This window comes from Hermetia illucens, chromosome 1 (genome assembly GCF_905115235.1).
Source record: "Hermetia illucens chromosome 1, iHerIll2.2.curated.20191125, whole genome shotgun sequence".
NCBI classification, from domain to species: Eukaryota; Metazoa; Arthropoda; class Insecta; order Diptera; family Stratiomyidae; genus Hermetia; species Hermetia illucens.
In genome coordinates this window covers 188,783,754-188,805,281 of record NC_051849.1, presented here as the reverse complement: position 1 = coordinate 188,805,281, position 21,528 = coordinate 188,783,754, and the positions used below count along the sequence as shown (strand labels likewise).

The following is a 21,528-nucleotide window of genomic DNA, read 5'->3' as shown; positions in this document are numbered from 1 at the left end:
AAAAGCCGAATTCTTTCTAAGGACAATCAACGGGTCCTTAAAATGTAAAAACTTTCAGAATTTTACTCAAATGATTTAGGTATCCTGCGAAAAGCTTTAAATTTAGTGAATTGCTGCACTGCCACCTACCCGTCAGTTCACACACCATACCAGTTCATTCATGAATTTCTTACTGTTTTTTTTCTACGCTGGCTCCCCAAATAGATTAATTTTTGACATTTGAACGAGGTGGGGTGGCAGCCGACAAGTTTTCCTTTGGTTTTGTGCAGTGCGGTTTCTCGTTTTTCCAGTTCCAACCGCGTTTCGCATATAATTTTCGTATTAGAAAATATCTTGCGAGAAATACGCGAGTTTCGTTCTTACCGTGAAAGCCCATTGGAAACTTTGTTATTTGGGTTTCGAGATCCTGCGACCGGAGGTTCTCGCGACAACGTCACATTACGGTCCCGTCCCATCCGTCAGATGATCCCCATTTTTGGTTTCTCGACAATTCGCATTTCGTCTGCTTGGATGCCTCGTATGGCATTTTGCGTGTGATTCGTGCGCTCCAACGGCAGCCGGATCGACGTGAAAATTGTGTTGATGTGCTCCCCGAAAGTAACTGTTTAGTGAAGGTCTCGGTAGAGATTTCGGAAGTAGGAACGGCGCGGGGCCAGCGGGGTCTGCAGTGCAAGTGACTCGGTATGTGCAAATTCCTGAATTTGTGGGGAAAAAAGAAATAGAAAATGAACTGGATTTGGGTGGTCGCTGGTGATCTGGTGGAGCTGCTGGCCGTCGAGTTCGGTTCCGCTGTGGCTGCGCTTGGTGCTCGCGAGGTGCAGTGAAAATAACACAAACAAATTGCCACGACGAAAACTGCCTTTGTGGCCTCCGCAGGTTGCGTTTTGGGCACTTGAGATGGCTGCACGGCCATTCGCTCAGACGAAAAGAAAGTTGTGGTTTTTCGGCCGGGCCCGCGTTCTATGATTTCATTCCTGTTTGTCGTGAGGTCATTGGGATGCACTTGCCACTGGACTTTGCAATGTTCGCTTCGCAGTAGGCAGCAAACAATTTTAATTACAAATAAGGTAAGGCTTTGCGAACGCTAATTGTAGTCTACTTTGGAGCATGATTTGTGCATTTCGCGGATAGTTGATTTTCGCTCGTTAGGCAGGTAATTGGTGCATGAAGTTTTGTGGAAATTTCTTTCTTGGATAGGTGCTTGGCTGCGCCAGAGAAGCGCAAAGTTTGCGTCTCGCAAGTTTTTCAACGAGAACTAATGAAAACACAAACATTGAATTTAATGAGTAGAAATATGTGGATGAGAAGCTGCCGTGGAAAGTTTCCAGCAAATGCTCCTCTGCCAAATATTCTTTGACAAACAACAGCGAATTTCAGTCAACAAAAAGAAGTAAATGAATTTAAAGTTGACAACAATAATGGAGCGATCTGCCCAGAACTGAGCGATTTAAACTGCGTTATGAAATTGCTTCACGCATTAACGCAATCCGGATAGGGGCGTTCCACAGCTGGTGTTCTTTGTGATCGAAGTATCAACAAACGTCTTAAATCGAAAATTTACCGCAATATCGGCCGCTCTGTTGCCTTCTATGGTTCTGAGTGTTGGCCGACTATAAAAGACAATGAAAGGCGTCTTGCGGTAATGGAGACGAAGATATTGCGTTGGATTAGTGGCGTGACAAGCTTTGGCATGGTCACGTAATTCGTGCTAACGAGAATTCACTTGCCAAGAGTGGTCTGAACATCGAAGTTGATGGTAAACGACTAAAAGGCAGGCCAAAACAACGGTGGGTTGATACGCTGGATGGGGATTTAAAAGCCTCGAGATTGCACCTAGATTAGGCATTTGATAGAGCCAAATGGTGAAACCGATTACGACGAGCCGACCCCGCTTGTGAACGGGACAAAGGCTGAAGAAAAAGAAGAAGAGCAATAATGAAAAAGTATGGGTGGCGTTCATTATTCATTATCAACGGCGCAACAACCGGTATCCGGTCTAGGCCTGCCGTAATAAGGAACTCCAGACATCCAGGTTTTGTGCCGAGGTCTACCAATTCGATATATATGAAAGCTGTCTGGTGTCCTGACCTACGCCATCGCTCCATCTCAGACAGGGTTTGCCTCGTCTTCTTTTTCTATCATAGATATTGCTCTTATATACTTTCCGGGCTGGATTATCCTCATCCATACGAATTGAGTGACCTCCCCACCGTAACCTATTGAGCCGGATTTTATCAATAACCTGTCATGATATCGTTCATAGATTTTGTCGTTATGTATGCTACGGAATCGTCCAACCTCATGTAGGGGGCCAAAAATTCTTCGGAGGATTCTTCTCTCGAACGGGGCCAAGAGTTCGCAATTTTTCTTACTATGAACTCAAGTCTCCGAGGAATACATGAGGACTGGCAAAATCATTGTCTTGTACAGTAAGAGCTTTCACCCTATGGTGAGACGTTTCGAGCGGAACAGTTTTTGTAAGCTGAAATAGGCTCTGTTGGCTGACAACAACCGTGCGCGGATTTCATAATCGTAGCTGTTATCGGCTGTGATTTTCGACCCTAGATAGGAGAAATTATCAACGGTCTCAGAGTTGTAGTCTCATATCTTTATTTTTCCCGTTTGACTAGTGCGGTTTGATGTTGTTGGTTGGTTTTTAGTGCCGACGTTGCCACCATATACGTTGTCTTGCCTGCATTGATGTGCAGCCCAAGATCTCGCGACAATTGTCGCCTGTTTGATTTGGATGTAGGCAGTTTGTACGTTTCGGATCGTTCTTCCCATGATGTCGATATCGTCAGCATAGGCCAGTAGTTGGGTGGACTTAAAGAGGATCGTACCTCTTGCATTTACCTCAGCATCACGGAGCACTTTCTTGAGGGCCAGGTTAAAGAGGACGCATGATAATGCATCCCCTTGTCGTAGACCGTTGTTGATGTCGAATGGTCTTGAGAGTGATCCTGCTGCTTTTATCTGGCCTCGCACGTTGGTCAGGGTCAGCCTAGTCAGTCTTATAAATTTGGTCGGGATACCGAATTCCCTCATGGCCGTGTACAGTTTTACCCTGGTTATGCTATCATAGGCGGCTTTAAAGTCGATGGATAGATGGTGCAATTGGTTTCCATATTCCAAGAGTTTCTCCAACGCTTGCCGCAGAGAGAAAATCTGATCTGTTGCTGATTTGCCTGGCAGACTGGAGTGAAGCTTCTTTGGTATGGGCCAATGATGTTCTGAGCGTATGGGGCTATCCGGCCCAGCAAGATAGAGGAGAATATCTTATATATAGAACTCAGCAACGTAATACCTCTATAATTACTGCACTGTGTGATATCTCCCTTTTTATGTATGGGACAGATAATGCCTCTTTGCTAGTCGTCAGGCATTGATTTGCTGTTCCACACCTTGAGCACAAGTTGATGAACCACTCGGTGTAACTGGTCGCCTCCATATTTAACTAATTGGGCTGTAATTTCATCGCTCCTGGCGACTTACGATTTTTAAGCCGATGAATTGCACGAACTGTTTCTTCTTTACTTGGTGGTGGCAGTATTTGTCCGTCGTCTTCATTTGGCGGGGCCTCCAACTCGCCGATATGCTGGTTGTTGAGCAGTTCATCAAAGTACTTAACCCATCGCTCCAATATGCCTATTCTGTCGGAAATTAGATTCCCTTTTTGCTTCGGCAGGATGAACATCGAGGTGTGTAAGTTTTCATCCTGCTGACTTGTTGGTAAAACTTCCGCCTTTTGTGCCTGGTGCAGTTGCTCCCTGTACTTTTCTTGTCGGTTCTCCCAGGCTTCCTTTTTCCGTCTGTGAAGTCCCTTCTCTGCTCGACGGATTTCTTGATAAGTCTCTGCGCGTGCCCGCGTTCTTTGAGAATACAACATTACTCGATATGCGGCATTCTTCAGTTCCGTAGCTAGCGGCTGGTGCCGAGTATGTTTGTGCCCGTATTTATGATAACAAATCAGGTACTTCCAACAATCATTTCGTGTGAAACTGCTAATTGAATAATCCGCAGTCCACTATCATTTGTATTTTGATGTAAGCAATGAGAGTCAACGTATCGCCTGAATACGGGCTCCGTCCCTACTTGGCTGTTAAAATCCCCAAGTATGATTTTGATATCATAGCTGGGGCAGGCTTCGGGGGTTCGTTCTACTGCCTCGTAGAAGATATCCTTCTCCGACTGTGCAGTTTCCTCTGTAGGGGCGTGAATGTTAATGAGGCTTATATTTCTAAATTTGCCTCGCAAGCACACAGTGCATAACCGTTCGTTTATGTTTTCAAAGCCGATAACAGCAGGTTTCATTTTTTGGTAGACTAAGAAACCTACTCCGAGCACATGGTTTACTGGATGGCCGCTATAATATATGGTGTAGCGGCTCTTCTCCAGAAAACCGGTCCCTGTCCAATGCATCTCCTGTAGCGTGCAGGTGGAGATAGGGTTTGTTAGTAGAGCTGTTGGTGTTGATTCAGCAGGCGTTTCCCAGGTTTTATGCTCCATGGTGGGTATCAATCCACGTTTCGCCCAGAGACCTATACTTCCCTTTGACCACCTTGGTATATGAAAAACAAAAATATCAATTGCGGCATCGAAGGTCTCACCTCCGAAAATCTATTGCGGAGTCGTTCGTTCTATGGTTCGAAGTGATGGTCAATTACCAAAGACAGTGAACGAATGTGGGGTCGCATCCATCATGGAAAAACTACAAGAGAGGTTTACGATGGATGACGCCGAACGAAATAACGATGGTTTGATATGCTTAATAGTGATGAAGCCTATGATGGAAAAAAATGTGAACTTGATGTAGACGATGCCGCTGCTGAACGGAACAAAGGGTAAAGAAGGAGAAAAAGAAGAAAGTAAATATCAATGGAGATCTCCAAATTGCGAGAGGGGATCTTATAACAAATATTAACTTCCCACCCTTAGCCCTTAGCAAGGGGCCATCCCTCGCTCCTTCCTTTAATTCGACGTTTATCTCAAACGCATATTTTTCTTTTAGGAGGTGACAGTTTTAAAAAGACCCTGGCCTGGACAAGCCATTCTGTGAGATTTGTGGCTGTAAAACCTCCCTTGACTCTCCTCATGCCCAGTGGAACCACTATTAGGTATTACTTATGGGGCGGGGTCAGCTCGCTTTGCATTGATCACCGTTCGTCTTTACGCGGTGTACGTAATCGCAGTTTGGACAATCGGGTGAGGCGATATACTCCACTCAATACTCCGCGAAAAACTGGTAAGATTGAAATTAGTCTTACTGTGCTGCCTCTCCAACCACTCCTTTATGGCAGGCAGGGATGATCCTGTTTGTCAACCGACCCTTTTCCGAGCGTTCCCAATGCTCAATTGGCATCATTCCTGAGATGATTTCGGCTCAACTCACTACCGTAGCTCCTTCCTGAATCGAAAGATTAATATTATAACATCTTTGTAGATGATATTTCACAGCAGGCAGGGCTCAGTACAGAGCCACGTGGAACACCCGCGGAGACAACAAACTCCTTCGGTTCGTCATCGGTGTCATACCAGAGTCTCCGTTCTTGTAAATAGCTATTGACAATAGGTGCGAAATAGGCGGGAATACCAACCTTCGCTAGAGATTAGTTTCCAATTGGTAGAAATGACTGGATTTTTTGCGTCCAGAATCATCTGTTGATGTTACCTTTTCCGTGAATTGCATCTTCGGCCAAGCCAGCAAATAATTTGATGGCATCATTAGTTGATGTTGCTTTACGGAACCCATACTGTCGATCTAAGAGGCCTGTTTGGTTCTCAACAAGCGGAAGTAATCTACTATAGATTATTCACTCTATCTTTTTCCCCACAGTGTCTAAAAGACATATAGGACTGTAGGAGGTTGGCTCACCTGGCGATTTACCAGCCTTAAGCGGTAGTACTAACTTCTGCCGCTTCCATGCCGCAGGAAATATCCCCTCGAACATACACCCTTCGAACAATTCAGTGAGCATGTCTTGTTTGGATTTCATGGCAAATTCAAGGGCCCTATTCGGTATACCATCCAGTTCTGGAGCTTTGTTGTCTCCTATTCTGCCGCAGATCTCCAGTAACTTATCTCTGTTGATTTGCAGTATTGTTGTCACATTCACAGATTGTTGGAAGCTGTGAGTGCCCTTCCCTCCTCTTACTGGGGTAATAACTCCTGGATGATTTTTAACAAGAGGGTAGGGCACGTGATCCGTGGAGACGAATGGCTTCTGAATCGCCTCATCATGATTCTATAGGTGCTCCCCCTTGGTTACGTCCGCTTTCGAGTAGAGCTCTTTTTGCTCCTGATTAATTCTACCTATCGCCCTCTGAGCCACCCTTCTGGCTTGGTTGGTCTACCTCCCTTCCCCACCTCTATGAAGGTCTGCTTATCCAGTGCTTTTGTAGACTAGCGCGGAATCTTTTTACGTTTCGAGCATGATGGTTCTCTGCCCTGTGGCTGCTCCCATAGCTCAAAGAAGATTGCCTGGTGATCGTTGCGGTTGTAGTTTTCGCTGACGTACAAGGACATACCACGCACCAGTGCAGAGCGGACAAAGGTTAGGCCTACGATGAGGCAGACCCCCTTTCTGAGAGGTGTTTACATCACTTTCGTTGGGTAAAACTATTATATATCCAACTGTGCCTACTCTCATTTGTTTCTCTGCTACCCCACTCAACAGCCCAAGCATTGAAGTCACCGGCAATCATCCTCGGAATACGTCCCCTTGCGGCAAGAACAAGATTGTCAAGTATCGGAAACGTATCTAGTGTTAGTTTTCCCTGTTCACTCCTTGGTGGTGTATAGGGCATCTACACAGTTAGATTGTGCTTCAGTTTCATCATCATCACACAGACAAACACAAGACGAATACGGACACCCACGACGGCTGGGATTCGAATCCACAGCAGTGAGATTGCGAGGCTGACGCCCTACCCCCTCGACCATCGCGTTGGGCTACCAGCATTTTTCTAACATCTATTTGACCGTAAATAGCTGGCCAATTGTCGATCTCTCAGTCTGAGAACCTGCTTTATGTGCACCAACCGTCTTATTGGCGTTCAGTCTAATTCTTTTCTCTAGTATTTTCGTGAAGATTTTATAGGACGTACAAAGTAGTAAGATGCCTCTGTAATTTTCGCATGTCAACTTGTCATCTTTTTTGTGAATAGGGCGTATCACACTTTTTGACAAATCTCGCGGAGTTTGTTTTCTGTTCCAGTTGGAAATAACGAAATTATAGACAGCTTTTATGGTCCATGGGCCGCCTGATTTGATGAGTTCAGTTGGGGATGTCATCTATGCCTGGCGCCTTTTTAAAAAATGGCTCACTCTATTTATTCCAATATTGGCGGTTCAATCATTCTGTTATGCTGGATCATAATTCGTGTATGTTTTGGTGATTGAGTTGTATATGAGAAATAAGATGCTTATTTCTCATGTGTTTCACTTTTGTCTCCATTGACTGCCCCGTTTTTCCTTTCCCAAAAGATAGATTGATATCCAAGCCTCAGGTTCTTCACTACTTTGTAAGCTTATTTGTGTTGTTGCTCACAAAGTGTCTCGTCAATTTCATTTAATTTCTTGTCAAAATGTTTTCTTTTTTTTGCCTTAATGTTTTCTTTTCTTTTGCCTTAATGTTTTGCTAGCTCTTCGTCAAAGATTTTGATAATTTTTCTCTTTGTCTTTGTGTTTCGTTCTATATGTTCTCCGTAATCCCCGTTTTTCCTGTCAAGCGTTTCCTGGTATTGATCATCAAATCAATCATTTCCTCGGCGTTGGGCTTCCCCGTGAAATTCTGGAGAATAGGACCTAATCGTTCTTCCAGTTTTGTCTTGTACTCTTCCGCTATTAAATCATTTTTTTAGTTTTCCAACCTCAAATTTGCGAAGTGGGTTGGTTTTTATTCTGCGGGTCTTTGAGATTCGACACCTCTTTGATATGATCTTATGTTGAGCATGCTGGATGATCACATTTTGGTGATGAGGACGTGGTGTATCTAGTTGAAGGCAATGCATCTGGGGACGCCCACATCCTTTTGTGTATGCGTTCGTCGAAGCATATCGATTTTGTAATAAAATTTTTGCTACTTGCAAAGTCAATGAGGAATTGGCGGTTGTCGTTTGATGATATGACTGCAGGCAATGAGTCGGATAGTCCAGGCTTCTTTCCTCAGTTAGAGTTGGAGTTTTTTTTGAGTAGGGTAGGTGAATCCGTTTGTGGACATAGTGTACGCTGTTGGACTACTAACTAAACACGTCCCTGTTATCAGAGAACTAGCCTGGGACCGTTTGGCACATTACTTCGGGATAGCACTCTCGCTCTCCCGGCTTTGGGAGCCTTCAAATCAGGGTATCTCTTTCACCAACCGGAGGGGAGGCGATCCCTCCGCCGGTAGAGTTCAATTTTCTTCGCAATAAGAAGAGCCCAAACATAATGCGCAACGCGATTCCAGTTGCCAGCGCCCTTCAGTATCTCTCTGACAATGTTGTCTAGAGGGAGCTTCCCTGTGTTTGCATAAAGTTGCGGACGAAAGCCGTCTCGCAAAAGAAAAAGTTACGTTCAGCTTCGTCCACCGCTCCATTGCAGAGCACATAATCAGGAGATCGCGCCTTTGCAATCCTGTGGAGGTAAGACTGAAAACCTCCGTGGCTGCTTAGAAGTTTGGTAAGGAAGTAATGAATCTCGCCGTGCGTTCGGTTCTTCCACGGGTCTAAATTGTCGATGTGCCGCGCAGTCCATCTGCCCCTTGATCTTGATTTGCTTTTTTGGTGAATGACGGGTTCTAAGCCTATCGCTCCGAAACTCCCAATCTGAAGGAACAGGTCAATCGCTTTACACCCCATTGATGGAAGCGTGTGACCAGGTAGGATGCAGTACGGTGAAGTTAGTTTTCTCCGATCACGGCTTTTACTGAAGGAGTGGTCCGTGCACTACACCGAAGTAGTAAATTGCTCCTCAAGTTGCTGCAGCCCGTTATTAACCAGATGACGAGCTCAGGACCACTCTATCCCAAAATGAAAGTATGTGTCGTAGATGATATCAGTCAAGGCTCCAAACCTGGCGGTACTGAGGAACATAATTCATACCATTGTCGGTTTTTTTAAACTACCGGAGCAAACACAATCTGTAGCCGCTTTCGAGGGTAGCGTCCCAAGGGCATAAGCGTAAGGCAGTGCCTGATGAAATCGTCTTGGCAGTGTTATCACCACGTCCTAGATGTGTTTTCGATCGACGTGAAGTGCTGAGATTTTGGAGAGTATTCTTACCATTCTTACTTTATAGAAATGCTTGCCTTAGTTCGAATACGCGCATGTACCTTCGAATGTAGTTAGCTCTCGATAAATAGCCGTTTATTCCCTAATATCTGACAACCTGTTCAAATATTTGAATGCGAGCTGACTTCTGAGATTAGTATTTCATTGTTCTTTCCTAAATTTAAATTGTTTGTAGTGAAGTCCAGACATTACATATCATAGTCTCTCTTCTCTTCTCTTTCTAGTTCTAAGTAGTAAACTAATTAGCAAAAATGGCTTCGGGTGACCTATCACTAACTAGCAATAGTAGTCAGGAAGGTAACGACCCTCATTGAATATTAATTATTTCTTCAGTTTAATGTAAACCTGTCTTGCAGAGAGTTCCGATTACGTTGGCTATACGACAGAGCGGACTATACGGCCCTCATCCAACAGCAGTGGCAGCACAACTGCAAATATTAACAATAATAATCCTAGTAAAAAATGTGACATAATTAAACAGCAATTTGACCAGGCTATGATGGAGTTAGGCGATTTGCGAATGCAACATAGCGAAACAATGAGGAGCTACAAAGAAATGCAGTCAGAGCTGCAGTTCTTCCGGGAGCAGTACATGGCGGCGATGAAGCAGCTGGAGTCGTCCGCCAAAGAACGTAGTAAATATGCTGATTTGACAAACGAAAATTCCCGTTTAACGCAACAAAATGTTCACTTGGAACGTAAACTGCGTCGTTTCATGGAATCTGTTAAGAAACAGGAAAAGGAGAGTATCGCTAACAGTCAACCAGGTTTTCAATTGTATGATCATTACTCCGATTTGCCGCATAAAGCGTGTGAAGGAGGGTGTATTGAGAGTAGCAAATATTTAGAAGAGTTGAAAATTTGCAAAAAGCTTTATAATGATCTCAATAATGAGCACGGGGCGTTATGTGCTGAAAAGGATAAGCTTTTGGTTGAGCTATCGGCGGCGTATTCAGAGCTCGAGCGCGAGAAAAAAGTCTTTCGCGAAGCTCGCGATCAATTGATCATGCAGCAGGAGAAGGAAATGAAGGAGATTCAGGCTTTATTGCTGGCACGCGGCAATGAAGTGATAATGACGAAAATGGACCGTAATCGGGTTAAAGAAGAACTCGATCAAATACTATCGGAAAAAGATAATGTCCTGCAGGAAAGCCAGAAGGTGAGTGATGATCTGGTTGCAGTGTGTAAAGAGCTCGAACAGAAAAAGAAAGATGAAGCGAGGATAAAGAATGAGCTGAAGATTTTACAGCAGAATAATTATGAATTGAAGCAGAAAGTAGAAAAGCTGGAAAAGAGAGAATTGTTGAAGTCGCGAGAAAGTAACTGGAGTAAGGAGTTCTCTGAAGCTAATGAGGATTTCAAAGAAGTTGAGAAACTGAGAAAGGCTCTAGAAAAAGCGCGTGGTGAAGTAGACAAAGCTGTTCAAGAAACTGAAATTGCGAAAAGTCGCCGTGATTGGGCAATTTCAGAACGAGAGAAAATTGTCCAAGAACGGGATTCGGTTAAGACACTCTGTGATGAGTTGCGTAAAGAAAGAGATAAGGCTATATCCGATTGGTTGTCAGCTATTCGAGACAGTGAAAAGATTAAAAAGCAAAAGGATGAAGCGTGCAAAGAAGTGGATATTCTGAAGGATCAGTTGGATTCGCAAATGTCAAATTCTAGACGTAGTTTCAGATTCAGTGCCCCTCCATCAGATTTTGTGGACTTTTTTGAAGTAGAACTTACAAATTATCATCAAAATGATGATATCGGAATAGTTTTGGATGATTCAGGAAATCGTCAGCTTATTTGCGGGATTACGAATCAGTCTCCGGCTTTTGGCAAGCTCAAGATTAACGATGTAATCGTAAAAGTGAACGATATGGATTGCCAGGCGATTTCAAAGCGAATTGTGATTGATGCAATTAGATCTAATGCTCCGCGGTGTACGCTTCTTATTTGCCGCACGAAACAGAGCAAACGACATATGTACACCGTCCATCTTAATCTTCAAGATAATCCGAATCATGGCTTGAATTTAGAAACTGGAGTATTTATTTCGAAGATCCAGCAAAATTCATTGGCCAGTTTTGAACCGGAACTAGATGTAGGTGATAGAATTCTAAGTATTAATAATAAATCGATGGAAGGCGTGCAATCCGCGAAAGAAGCAATGAATATATTGGAAGATCATAGACAAGATGTTGTAACTATTTATGCGCTCAAAAATATCCAGGATGTGAGTTATGGAGATGTGAAACGTCGGACAGCAAACACTTCGGCACAGACCGACTCTTGCGATTCGGTTAATAAGGTTTCTTCGACGAAACAAATATCGAAAATATCGGAAATGATCAATAAATTTCGAGAAAGAATGCATATAACGAAATCAGGAACGGATGCAGATAGTTTCAGTCAGGAAAATGATGCGTTAGCCGCCCTTGACTCAGTTCTTAGTGAAAATTCAGATAAAAGCAAAGAGAACTTATTTAAACGCTCAAAACGAGGAAAAAAGGAAAAAGATTCAAGTAAAAGTATAGGAACGTGGCCTAGAGCAGCAATTCTCAATACAGTGCTAGACAATCCAACGGGGACAATTGGGCAACATGTAAAAAAGCAACGCGCAGCACTCTCTCTATTTACAGGACCAATCAATGTCGACAAGGAGGAACCTGAAAATTACTTTAAATCACCATCCCCGCAAATATCACCTCAAAAACTTCAAACGCATGGCAGCAACAGTAGTTCTGGTTCGTCAAAACAAAATCCGAATCGAAATTCGATACCGATTCAAGCGAATCTCTTCCAATCGAATCAACCCAATTCCTATCTACAACGGCATTCGGTTTATGCGACAACCATGGAAACTGAACCGATTCTCTTAGACCCTCCAAATCAACCAATTAGCGGAAACACGAGTAGTCGTAGTGGCCAAGTCAACCCGAATTTACGTATTAAGATTCCGGAAAATCGGAGTCGGTATGCAACCAACAGCCGGCATAATCACAATCATTATCAAAATCGATACAGCTTGAACTTGACACCGTCAGATAACAGTCTTATCTATAAAACATCCGGACAAACTGCACAACAACAGATTTCTACTCAACAAAACTCTATAGACTTCATCCCGAAAAAATCGCAACAGGACGCGATACCAAGGCACTCATTTACACCGACGAATTTAGAATTTAAAGGACACCACAGTAGCAGTAGCAATCAACAGAACTCGTTAGATGTAATTTCGCTCAAATCTCAAAATTCGATAGATTCGTTTCTATTGCCCAAGAGCCCTCAAATTCATGACTTTTCCGCGCCGTTTACGAAACGACCTGCTCCTAATAAGAATGTTTCCAAGTACCCGAGCGATAGCGAGAGCATCGGAATGGAAAATGTAATGTCAATGGGACATATTCACATGTCCAATTCTAGTAATATGCCCCCAACATCGTTACTATTTGCACCTAATATGACAACAACTTCGACAAATCATCGACATGTTCCTCTGTTTCCATCGTTTCCTGCGCACGTTCATCCGCACCCACATCGAATGAGACACTCTAGTCCGCTAACTTTGCCAATTTCCACACATTCAATTGAACATCCTTCCGGCATACCAGGCTCTGGGGGTGTAAATTCCGTGGATAAATTCGATTCAGATTATTTGCCGTCATCGCATCATGCTTACAACGTTTCTGCCGAGTATCCATATCATAGAAGTCGCATGGCGCCAACTCGGGATCACGATGATCCACCAACAAGTTACTATAATGTGTAAGTATTCATGAATATTTCACTGATTTTGATATCCGATTCGGCTCAATCGTTTGATAATTTCCTAAAATGGTGCTATTTAAATAATTTTATGTTATCAATATATTTTCGTGACGATCGTGTTCATCCTACTTTTCTTTTTCCGATCATTTTGTACATCAATTCTCACAATTAAATATAAGGAATCAATCATGGAAAATACAGCGAAATAAGGGAAAATACGGGCAGTTCAATGTTCAGCCTTTTTATCGCCATTACGATTTACATCATTCGTTTTTATAGCTTATGTGAGGCTGAAAGTGTATTGATTCGTCTAAAGTATTGCAAAGAATGTGTCGAAATTCTTACTTTTTGCAGGATTCACCACTTCGTTCTCTAAGTTACATATTAGCCTCTGATTTACCAGTGTAAGATAGCATCATTTATTAATATAAGGAGATATCTATTGTTTTACAAGAGTCAGATGATTTAAGCATTCGCCCAATTTCAGTTGGAGTTGGGTATGTTAGTTCCGCAGTTATTGGTTTTTTGCCATTTACAATTTCTATATATATTTTTGGGGAAAAAGAAATGTCGTATTTGTGATCGAAATTTGACGCTTTATTTAACATACTTAGAATTAGCCGAAGTCAAATATGCGCCGTTTTGTTCGCAAACTTGTTGCCATTTAGAAGGCGACTTCATTATCCCACCTTATAAAACCCCTCCTCCTTATTTGCAAAAAGGTCAGAGAGCCAGTTTTCGCAAGCCCCTTTTGAGGCCAACTTAGTAGCACCAAGACCGTTTTTCATGGACCGGAAGAGATGATAATCACTTAGTGCCCAGGTCCGGACTATACGGTGGGTGCGATAGGACATCCCATCCGAACTCCCGTAGCTTGTGGCGGGTCATCAAAAATGTGTGAGGCCGAGCGTTGTCCTGGTGGAACACAACATCATCCCTGTTGACCAATTTTGGCCGCTTCTGGTTAATCGCCTGCTTCAAACGGTCCAGTTGCTCACAGTAGAGGACCGAATTGAGAGTCTGGCCATATTTGAGCAGCTCATAGTGGATGATTCCTTTCCAATCCCAACAAACACACAGCAAAATCTTTCTGGCCATTAATCCGGGCTTGGCGATGGTTTGGGCCGGCTCGCCGCACTTCGACCACGATCTTTTCCACTTGAGATTGATGTACGTGATCCACTTTTCATCACCAGTCACCATCCACTTCAAAAATGGGTCGAATTCGTTCCGTTTCAGCAGTGCATCGCAGGCGTTGATTCGGTTCAAGAGATTCTTTTGCGTCAACTCGTGTGGTACCCAAACATCCAGATTTTTTTGGAATCCAATCTTCTGCAAATGGTTCCAAACTTCACAAATTTTTTCCGTCGCCTTCGTTGCATTTTTACCTCTCAGGTAGTAAAAACGTAAAATATGACAAATTTCTTGCTCGGTGGACTCCATTTTTGACGCGCTTTAACTTGAGACTGAAACATACGATCACAACACTGTCAAAGAGACACTTGTAGCACAGATTGTCGTCTTCAAATCGCCGTATAGTATGACCCGATGCGATAAGTACAACACAAGATATGTTTAAGTGCCGCCATCTATTGACAAGATACAACATTTCTTTTTCCCCAACGCAATATTTATGATGATGAGGTTTTGTGCCAATTGTTGAAGTCGTTTATGAATTTTTGTTTGCAAAAAAACCATTTGCTTTTCGTATTTACTCAGTTTTGACGATTTCTCCAACTTTAGGATGGTTTTATTGATCCGATATTATTCTTACCGCATGATAAATTTTGATAGTGTAAAGTTATCCGTAGATTCGATTTCTATCGTTGCATTTGTAGCGATGTAAATTTGATCAAGTTGGGGTTTTAATTTAGTTAAATATCATTTGCAGCTACGAGGGTGGAACATTCCCCCGTAAAAAAGAGCATAGATTTCGAATTCCATCAAATCCGAGCGTAACTAGTAAGGGAAGCGGTGTAAAAAACAGCACTGGGTCTATTGAGCATCATGGCAGTGAGCGTGGTTCCCCGATGCCTCCTGTGCATGTCGAAATTCTCAGCCACGGGGCCAACAAGCGAAATTCAAATGTTCCCGATTTTTTATGCCCCGGTGACCTGAGGCGCGTGACCATCGATAAAAGTGATAAGCCATTAGGGATAACGATACAGTGTAACAACAATGGTGGTGGTATTTTTGTTTCATCGGTTACGGAGAAAAGTATAGCGAGTAGAGCTGGACTTCAAGTTGGTGACCAACTACTAGAAGTTTGTGGCATTAATATGAGATCAGCAACGAAGGATATTGCGGCAAATGTACTGCGACAATGTGGTAATTCGATTACAATGCTTGTCCAGTATAATCCTGAGAGTAAGTACATTTTTTTGTATATTTACTGTATATGAGTCTCACAAGGATATTCATTTGCATAGAATATGACGGTCACAATCTAGAACCGGAAAGTGTTACACACTCCGGATCACCTACACCTCGCAACTCGCCTCGAGCTCCACGATCTTTAGTCGTTCCCACCACTACCTCGGCACCTTCACCAGTCATCAGTTCTGCGACTCCAAAATCTTCAGTGATGTCAGGTCAGATAAAAAGTCAACAGTTTTCGGATAGTCTGGAGAATCAATCTGACTCTAGTCAGCACTGTTCTGCTGATAGCATATTCGAGGAAGAAGCACGAATTATAACGTTACACGTAGATAAGGGAAAAAACTTAAATATTAAATTAATAGGAGGTAATCAAGTAGGCATTTTTGTACACGATGTTCAACGTGACTCGCCCGCTGAGCTAGCGGGGATTCGAAAAGGCGATCAAATCTTAGAATATAACGGTGTAGATTTACGGTGCGTTACCGCTGAACAGGCGGCTAATGAGATTGCACGTTTCACGGACACGGTGACTCTGTTGGTGCAAAATAATTTGCAAAGTAAGTTAATAATCGCGACGATACTCACATGATTCGGTCTAATTATGCGCATAATATCTTTTCAGAGCTTAATCAGATTCAGGACAATGCAGGAGATTCTTTTTATATTCGTGCTGGTTTCGATAGAACGGGGGAGCTAGGTGAGGGTGAATTAAGGTTTGTTAAGGATGAAGTGTTGTACGTTGACAACACGATTTTTCGTGGGGTGTTCGGACAATGGCGAGCCTGGAAACTAGATGCATATGGTCATCGGAAGGAATGTGGAATTATTCCCAGTCAGTCGAAGTAAGTATTGGTTTAACATATATTTATTTTTATTATTTATATTGCAAGATTGTTTATTGATAACTTCTCTTTGGTTGGCTAAAATTACCTTATGATTTCCTGTAAGAAACTTCGTTGCGTGAATTTTCTGATCCGGCATAATTTCTGACGAGAAAACAGCCCCAGATTTTCATAGTCCTGCTTATATGTTCTTTTAGATCTAGAAAGGACATGGTGATTTTTCCAAAGAAAGTAATGTTAGCGAGATGTTTCGAGAATTTCCTATTAAGATTGAGTTTCAAATCATCTCCCTGTCTTCTGGTAACTGATCTAACCTAGCCAAGTTAAACGGCTTGTTCGTATTGGGACGGACGGTGTCTCTTTCAGGATTAACTTTCGCATAGGTGCGTCTACAGAAGCCAACTTGAGATCATAATACCACGCTAGCAAACCACAAGTCATGAAATACTATCGGTAGGCTCTCGATCCAGTAGGCCATATTAGTTCGGTTTCTCTGCCCAAAGAGTGTGCCTCTGCAGAAGTCAAATTCATATCCGGACATCACATTGTCCGCAAGCCATGGAACACTATCAGCGAAGATCCGGTCCAGACATTTATCCTAGAAAGATTTCTTAAGAAAACTCAGTTGTGCTTAGCGCTCTTTTATCTATGGATTACATTGAGATTTCCATCAGATAGAATAAAGCTGGTTCGCACCGGTGAGCAGACTTAATCTCTTGGGAAGGCAGAATTCAAAGTAGTTTCGGCACCAGATTCTTCAGTGAAAATTCATAGCAAAGAATCTTGAACATATCTTCGGTTTTCCATCAAGATTTTCGGAGAGGAGAACTGGAAAATTCAATTGATACATACTTGTGATCCGCTGCCAGAATATTCTGAAGTAATATTTATAAATAACCTTTCGAAAAAGTGGTAATCGTAAGGAACATTGTCTGGGGAATACGGCAGGTGGGGTTGGATATCCAATTTCGTCGTTTTCAAGTTCGTTTGGATGGATTAGCAAATCTTTCTGCTTATTATTTTCTCCTTTCGCCCTGTCCTCCTCTTCTCATCTCTTCTTGATTACTCCCTTTCCTTCTCATCTTTTCTCCTCTCCTTTCCTTTTCCCATTTTCTCTGCTCCTTCATTCCTTTTCTCCCTTTTCTCCTCTTCTTTCGTTTTCTCCCTTTTTTCTCTCCTTTCCTTTTCCCACTTTATCCTCTCCTTCCTTCCTTCTCCCCTTTCCTACTCTTCCTCTTTCCTCCTGCTCCCTCTGCTCTTTCCCCTCCTTCTGCTCTTTTACCCTTTCTCTTCTCTTTCTTCCTCTCTGCTTCCTTTTCTCTCAATGTTCCCTCCCTTTTCTCTCTCCTCTACTCCGCATCCCTGATTCCAGTTTTTCCCCGTCTTCTCCGTTTCCTTTTTTCCTTGTCCTTCTCTTTTCTTCTTCTGTCTTCTTTCCTTATTGTCCTATTCTCTTCCCTTCTGCCGTTCTCTTCTCACAACATCCTTCTTCTCGGTCCCGCACCGGATTTCAAAATAGACAACAAACGAAGGAATTCGCGACGGCTTACGAACAAAACCAGAACGCGAGCTAAAATTGAAAAATAAAAAAAACGGCTCGACCGCGTAGAGCCCTAAGTCTCCGGACCCGAATGTCGCGATCGAGAGGGAAGATCCACGACGGATTACAATCCTGTTCATGGTTTCTTCGTGATTGAGGTGCGGCCCCTGAGGTCCCCTGCCATCCTTGACATACTTAGGCCAGTGTTTCAGAGGATGTCCTTATTAAGGTTTTGCAGGGTCAAGGAGAAAGAGAGGGAGGAAGTCCTCAAATCAATAAAAATTATTCGCAATTCCTGATATATTGATTCACTCCAAACAAAAAAAAAAATAAATATATAAAAATAAAAGAAAATTGAAAAGTAATAATACACAAACGAAAAGAAAAAGAAAAAATGAGAAAGAGAAAAAAAGAACGAAAGGAAATCCAATAAAAAAAAATTAACACTTACACGTTGATTCACTTCGAGCTCGGCGTGGTGTGTATTTATGGTGATGCTGATTCTGTTTGTGGATTAAAAATATTTAGAACATTAAAACACGGATTTCATAATTACATAGTCTACTACTCCATTTTCTTGGAGATACCAAAAATCGACCGAATTTTCCTTTAAAAAAAACCCTTTGAGAGTTCGTGGTTGCTTCTAGGGCTGGTTTTTGATGCATCGCGATGCGTACGGTTAGCAATGGACCACGCTTCTTGCACTACCAAATTCTTAACCAAAATCTCTTGAATCACTCGCTGCTCCGCGAAACGGGCACAGATCAAAATCGCTTTAACCCTCTTCTCGCTCCAACCTTAGCCTTCACAACTTCTGCGCCAGCTTCTTGGATGCGCAATATGATTTTCTCAAGATCGGGCTGTGAAAACGACACTTTTGGTTTGCATTGTGATATTGCCGGAATAATTGTAACGCCAGAATGTTTATCGATCATTGGATGGAATATCAACGGTATTCACATCAACCTTACATGAATCAGAAAGGAATTTTCAAGCAAGGACAACATCCAAAGTTGAAACACCGAAGAGACGAGAGGGATATTACTATCCTTTGGATTTTAGAACTTCTGCGGCAATTGGTACACACGAGTTCACAGGATTTGTAATAATAACAATTAAAGCCTTTGGACAATTGTCCGCAATGGCAGAAGTCAAATCGCGAACGAAACCAGCATTGGTGTTGAACAAATCATCTCGAGTCCTGTCAGGTTTACGTGGCACGTCCGCTGGGATAACAACCCCATCGGCGCCTTTAAAACAATCACCAACTTGCTCTGCTCCAACGTATCCCTTTACACTCCTGGCTGCGTCGATGTGGGAAAGATCCGCTTCCAGAATCAGGACAGGGACTGCTCGATACCACCAGATGCTCCAGCGAAAATTCCTCGATTGTTATCTCCCGTCTTCACGGCTGTCTCCGGTGCCAATCCAAACCTTTTTCACTATCTCACTCGCCAGTCTAGCTGTTCACCCAAGAATCGCTCCCCATGCCGCTACGTTCGCCTTGAACTCTGTTGAGTTCATGTTGCAGCAACATGCGCGTGCCCCTACGGATGCGCCCGAATGCATTCAATAATGTGCAATCTGCGGCGAACATGAGAGGAATTGCACATTATGAAATGCATTATTTGAGCAAAATAATTCAGAAAGAGGCGAATGAGACTTTGCTCAAGTCGCGAAGCCGCGGTCAGTACAAAACCATAAAAACCAATAAAAACCATATAAAAAAATTCCCCCATTTATGTTATGCAAAAAGATATATTTTTAGGGGAAAAGGCACTTTGTAATAATGAAAATTATAAATATCTTGATGCAGGGCGCCCCCAATACTTTTGTAACATATTGTCTTTTCAAATGGATGAATGTATTTGCAACCATAAATAGAGTTTTTGTTGTTACCTCTTCTCATTCCAAAATTAAGTGGCGAATTCTTATCTGTAACCTCATTCTTTGCTCTCTACTTTCTTACCAGGGTCGAAGAAGAGCTTCGTTTACTAGGTGACATCGTTGATTGCGACGGGGGTACAACCCGCCGTGGAAGTACATCAGCCCGGCGATCATTTTTTAGACGGAAAAAACATCATCGGAGTTCCTCGCGTGATTCGAAGGAACTAGCCAGCTTTAGTAATACCCAATTGAGTTATTTCTCAGATTCAGGAATGCTGAGTGATGAAGGATCAATTTTAAGTTATCAACGAGTTGAAAGACTGGATCGTGAGTTGAAAACTTATTAACGATGAAGCGTATAAAATTGATTTGTTTGTTCCATTCGTTTTTTAGATCCGGTATGTCGTCCAGTCTTGGTGCTCGGTCCTTTATCGGAATGCGTTACGGATCGACTAACAATCGATTTTCCACAATTATTTCAACATTGCATAATGACAGAAATGAATTGCTCACAAGAAGCGATGGAAGAAGGACTTCAGAAAAATATTTTTGTTGATTATCGACGAAAGAATAATATTTTCGAGTGTACAACAGTTCAATCGATACGGAATATATGTGAGAATGTAAGTAGAATTGGAAGAGAAACTAATTATGATTTGAATTATTGAATAATTAGCTTAACCTATAGCTTAATCAATTTGGATGACAACATTCAAGTGTAATTCCTAACACATTTTTTCCACAGAATCGCCACTGTATTCTGGATGTTTGTATATCAGCTGTTGAACGGCTCCAGCGTCTAAAAATTTACCCAATCGTATTATTGCTACGATTTAAATCAGCGAAACAAATAAAGGAAATCAAAGATTCTCGCTATCCAACCGATAAAATATCAGCTAAATCAGCAAAGGAGATGTACGAAAGAGCATCGAAACTAGAATCGGATTATAAACAATATATTTCGGGTAATTGGAAACGTTAAAGAAAATTTTCGTTCGGATTTTAATCGTGTGATTTTTCCCTTCATCCATTTTCAGCTGTTATTCCGGCCGGTGTAAATATCACGCATATGAGCACACAAATTAAAGCATCTGTAGTGGAGGAGCAGTCTCGCGTCTTATGGGTTCCTGTTTCGAATTCCTAAAGCAAATCACATACATGAATAGCGCTCACATTATATACGGAAATTATTAACATAAATGATATTTTTTAATTGCTTTATTATTTACTAGATGACTATCGTTTTTTTAATGCACACATAGACTTTTGAATTTTTTCTTATTTACACATACAGCATGTAAAAATATACATCAATATTATTAATAGCACTTCATATGATTGCGTGTTTGTTTTATTTTCTGGAAATCAATTTTTGTTGACCCATTTTTAGGAATTTTTGCATGAACGCTTTTTGATGTTTTGCGTTTGCATTGCGATATGCAATTATGTTCATGAAATGTTATTTCTTGTTGATGATTGATTGGATAAATTTTCATCTTCCTCTGTTTATGGTTCCATTTCAACAGTATTTTGGTGTTTTCATGCGTTTCGTTTTCATTGGAACATTTTCTTACTTTCAAATATTTTGATATGATTGATATCATGGCATGTAGCGTTCTTTGGCCAAAATTGAAACTGCCTCAATATGACGTCAGTAGCCTCTTTTACTCCTTCCCCTTCCACGATTCAGCAAATACCCATTGCTATAGTTTTCTTTTCAATACATATGGACATTTATTTTACTAAGGTAATATCTAATGCTACTACTGCACTTTAAGTAGGATATTTTTCCGAAATTAAAAGAGAAAGAATGGAGTGCTGCGAGTCATACTTACTTCTCACTTGCTAAAA

At 42.1% G+C, this 21,528-nt stretch overlaps 1 protein-coding gene across 1 annotated transcript; it reads left to right on the top strand.

Annotated features, from left to right (window-relative positions):
* The first annotated feature begins 213 nt into the window (after window positions 1–213).
* LOC119652044 (disks large homolog 5) lies at window positions 214–21,016 on the top strand. The gene is made up of 10 exons (XM_038055983.1): window positions 214–1,067; window positions 9,495–9,567; window positions 9,627–13,026; window positions 14,921–15,396; window positions 15,459–15,965; window positions 16,031–16,250; window positions 19,763–20,004; window positions 20,071–20,300; window positions 20,423–20,642; window positions 20,715–21,016. The coding sequence occupies exons 2-10, from the start codon at window positions 9,522–9,524 to the stop codon at window positions 20,819–20,821; spliced, it is 5,448 nt and encodes a 1,815-aa protein (XP_037911911.1). The 5' UTR covers window positions 214–1,067; window positions 9,495–9,521; the 3' UTR covers window positions 20,822–21,016.
* The last annotated feature ends 512 nt before the right edge of the window (window positions 21,017–21,528 follow it).

Coding starts and splice junctions, on each gene's coding strand:
- LOC119652044 (XM_038055983.1), top strand. CDS start 9,522: ATGGCTTCGGGTGACCTATCACTAACTAGCAATAGTAGTCAGGAAG. Junction 13,027..14,920: donor CCAACAAGTTACTATAATGT/GTAAGTATTCAT, acceptor TATCATTTGCAG/CTACGAGGGTGGAACATTCC. Junction 20,301..20,422: donor TACGGAATATATGTGAGAAT/GTAAGTAGAATT, acceptor TTTTTTCCACAG/AATCGCCACTGTATTCTGGA.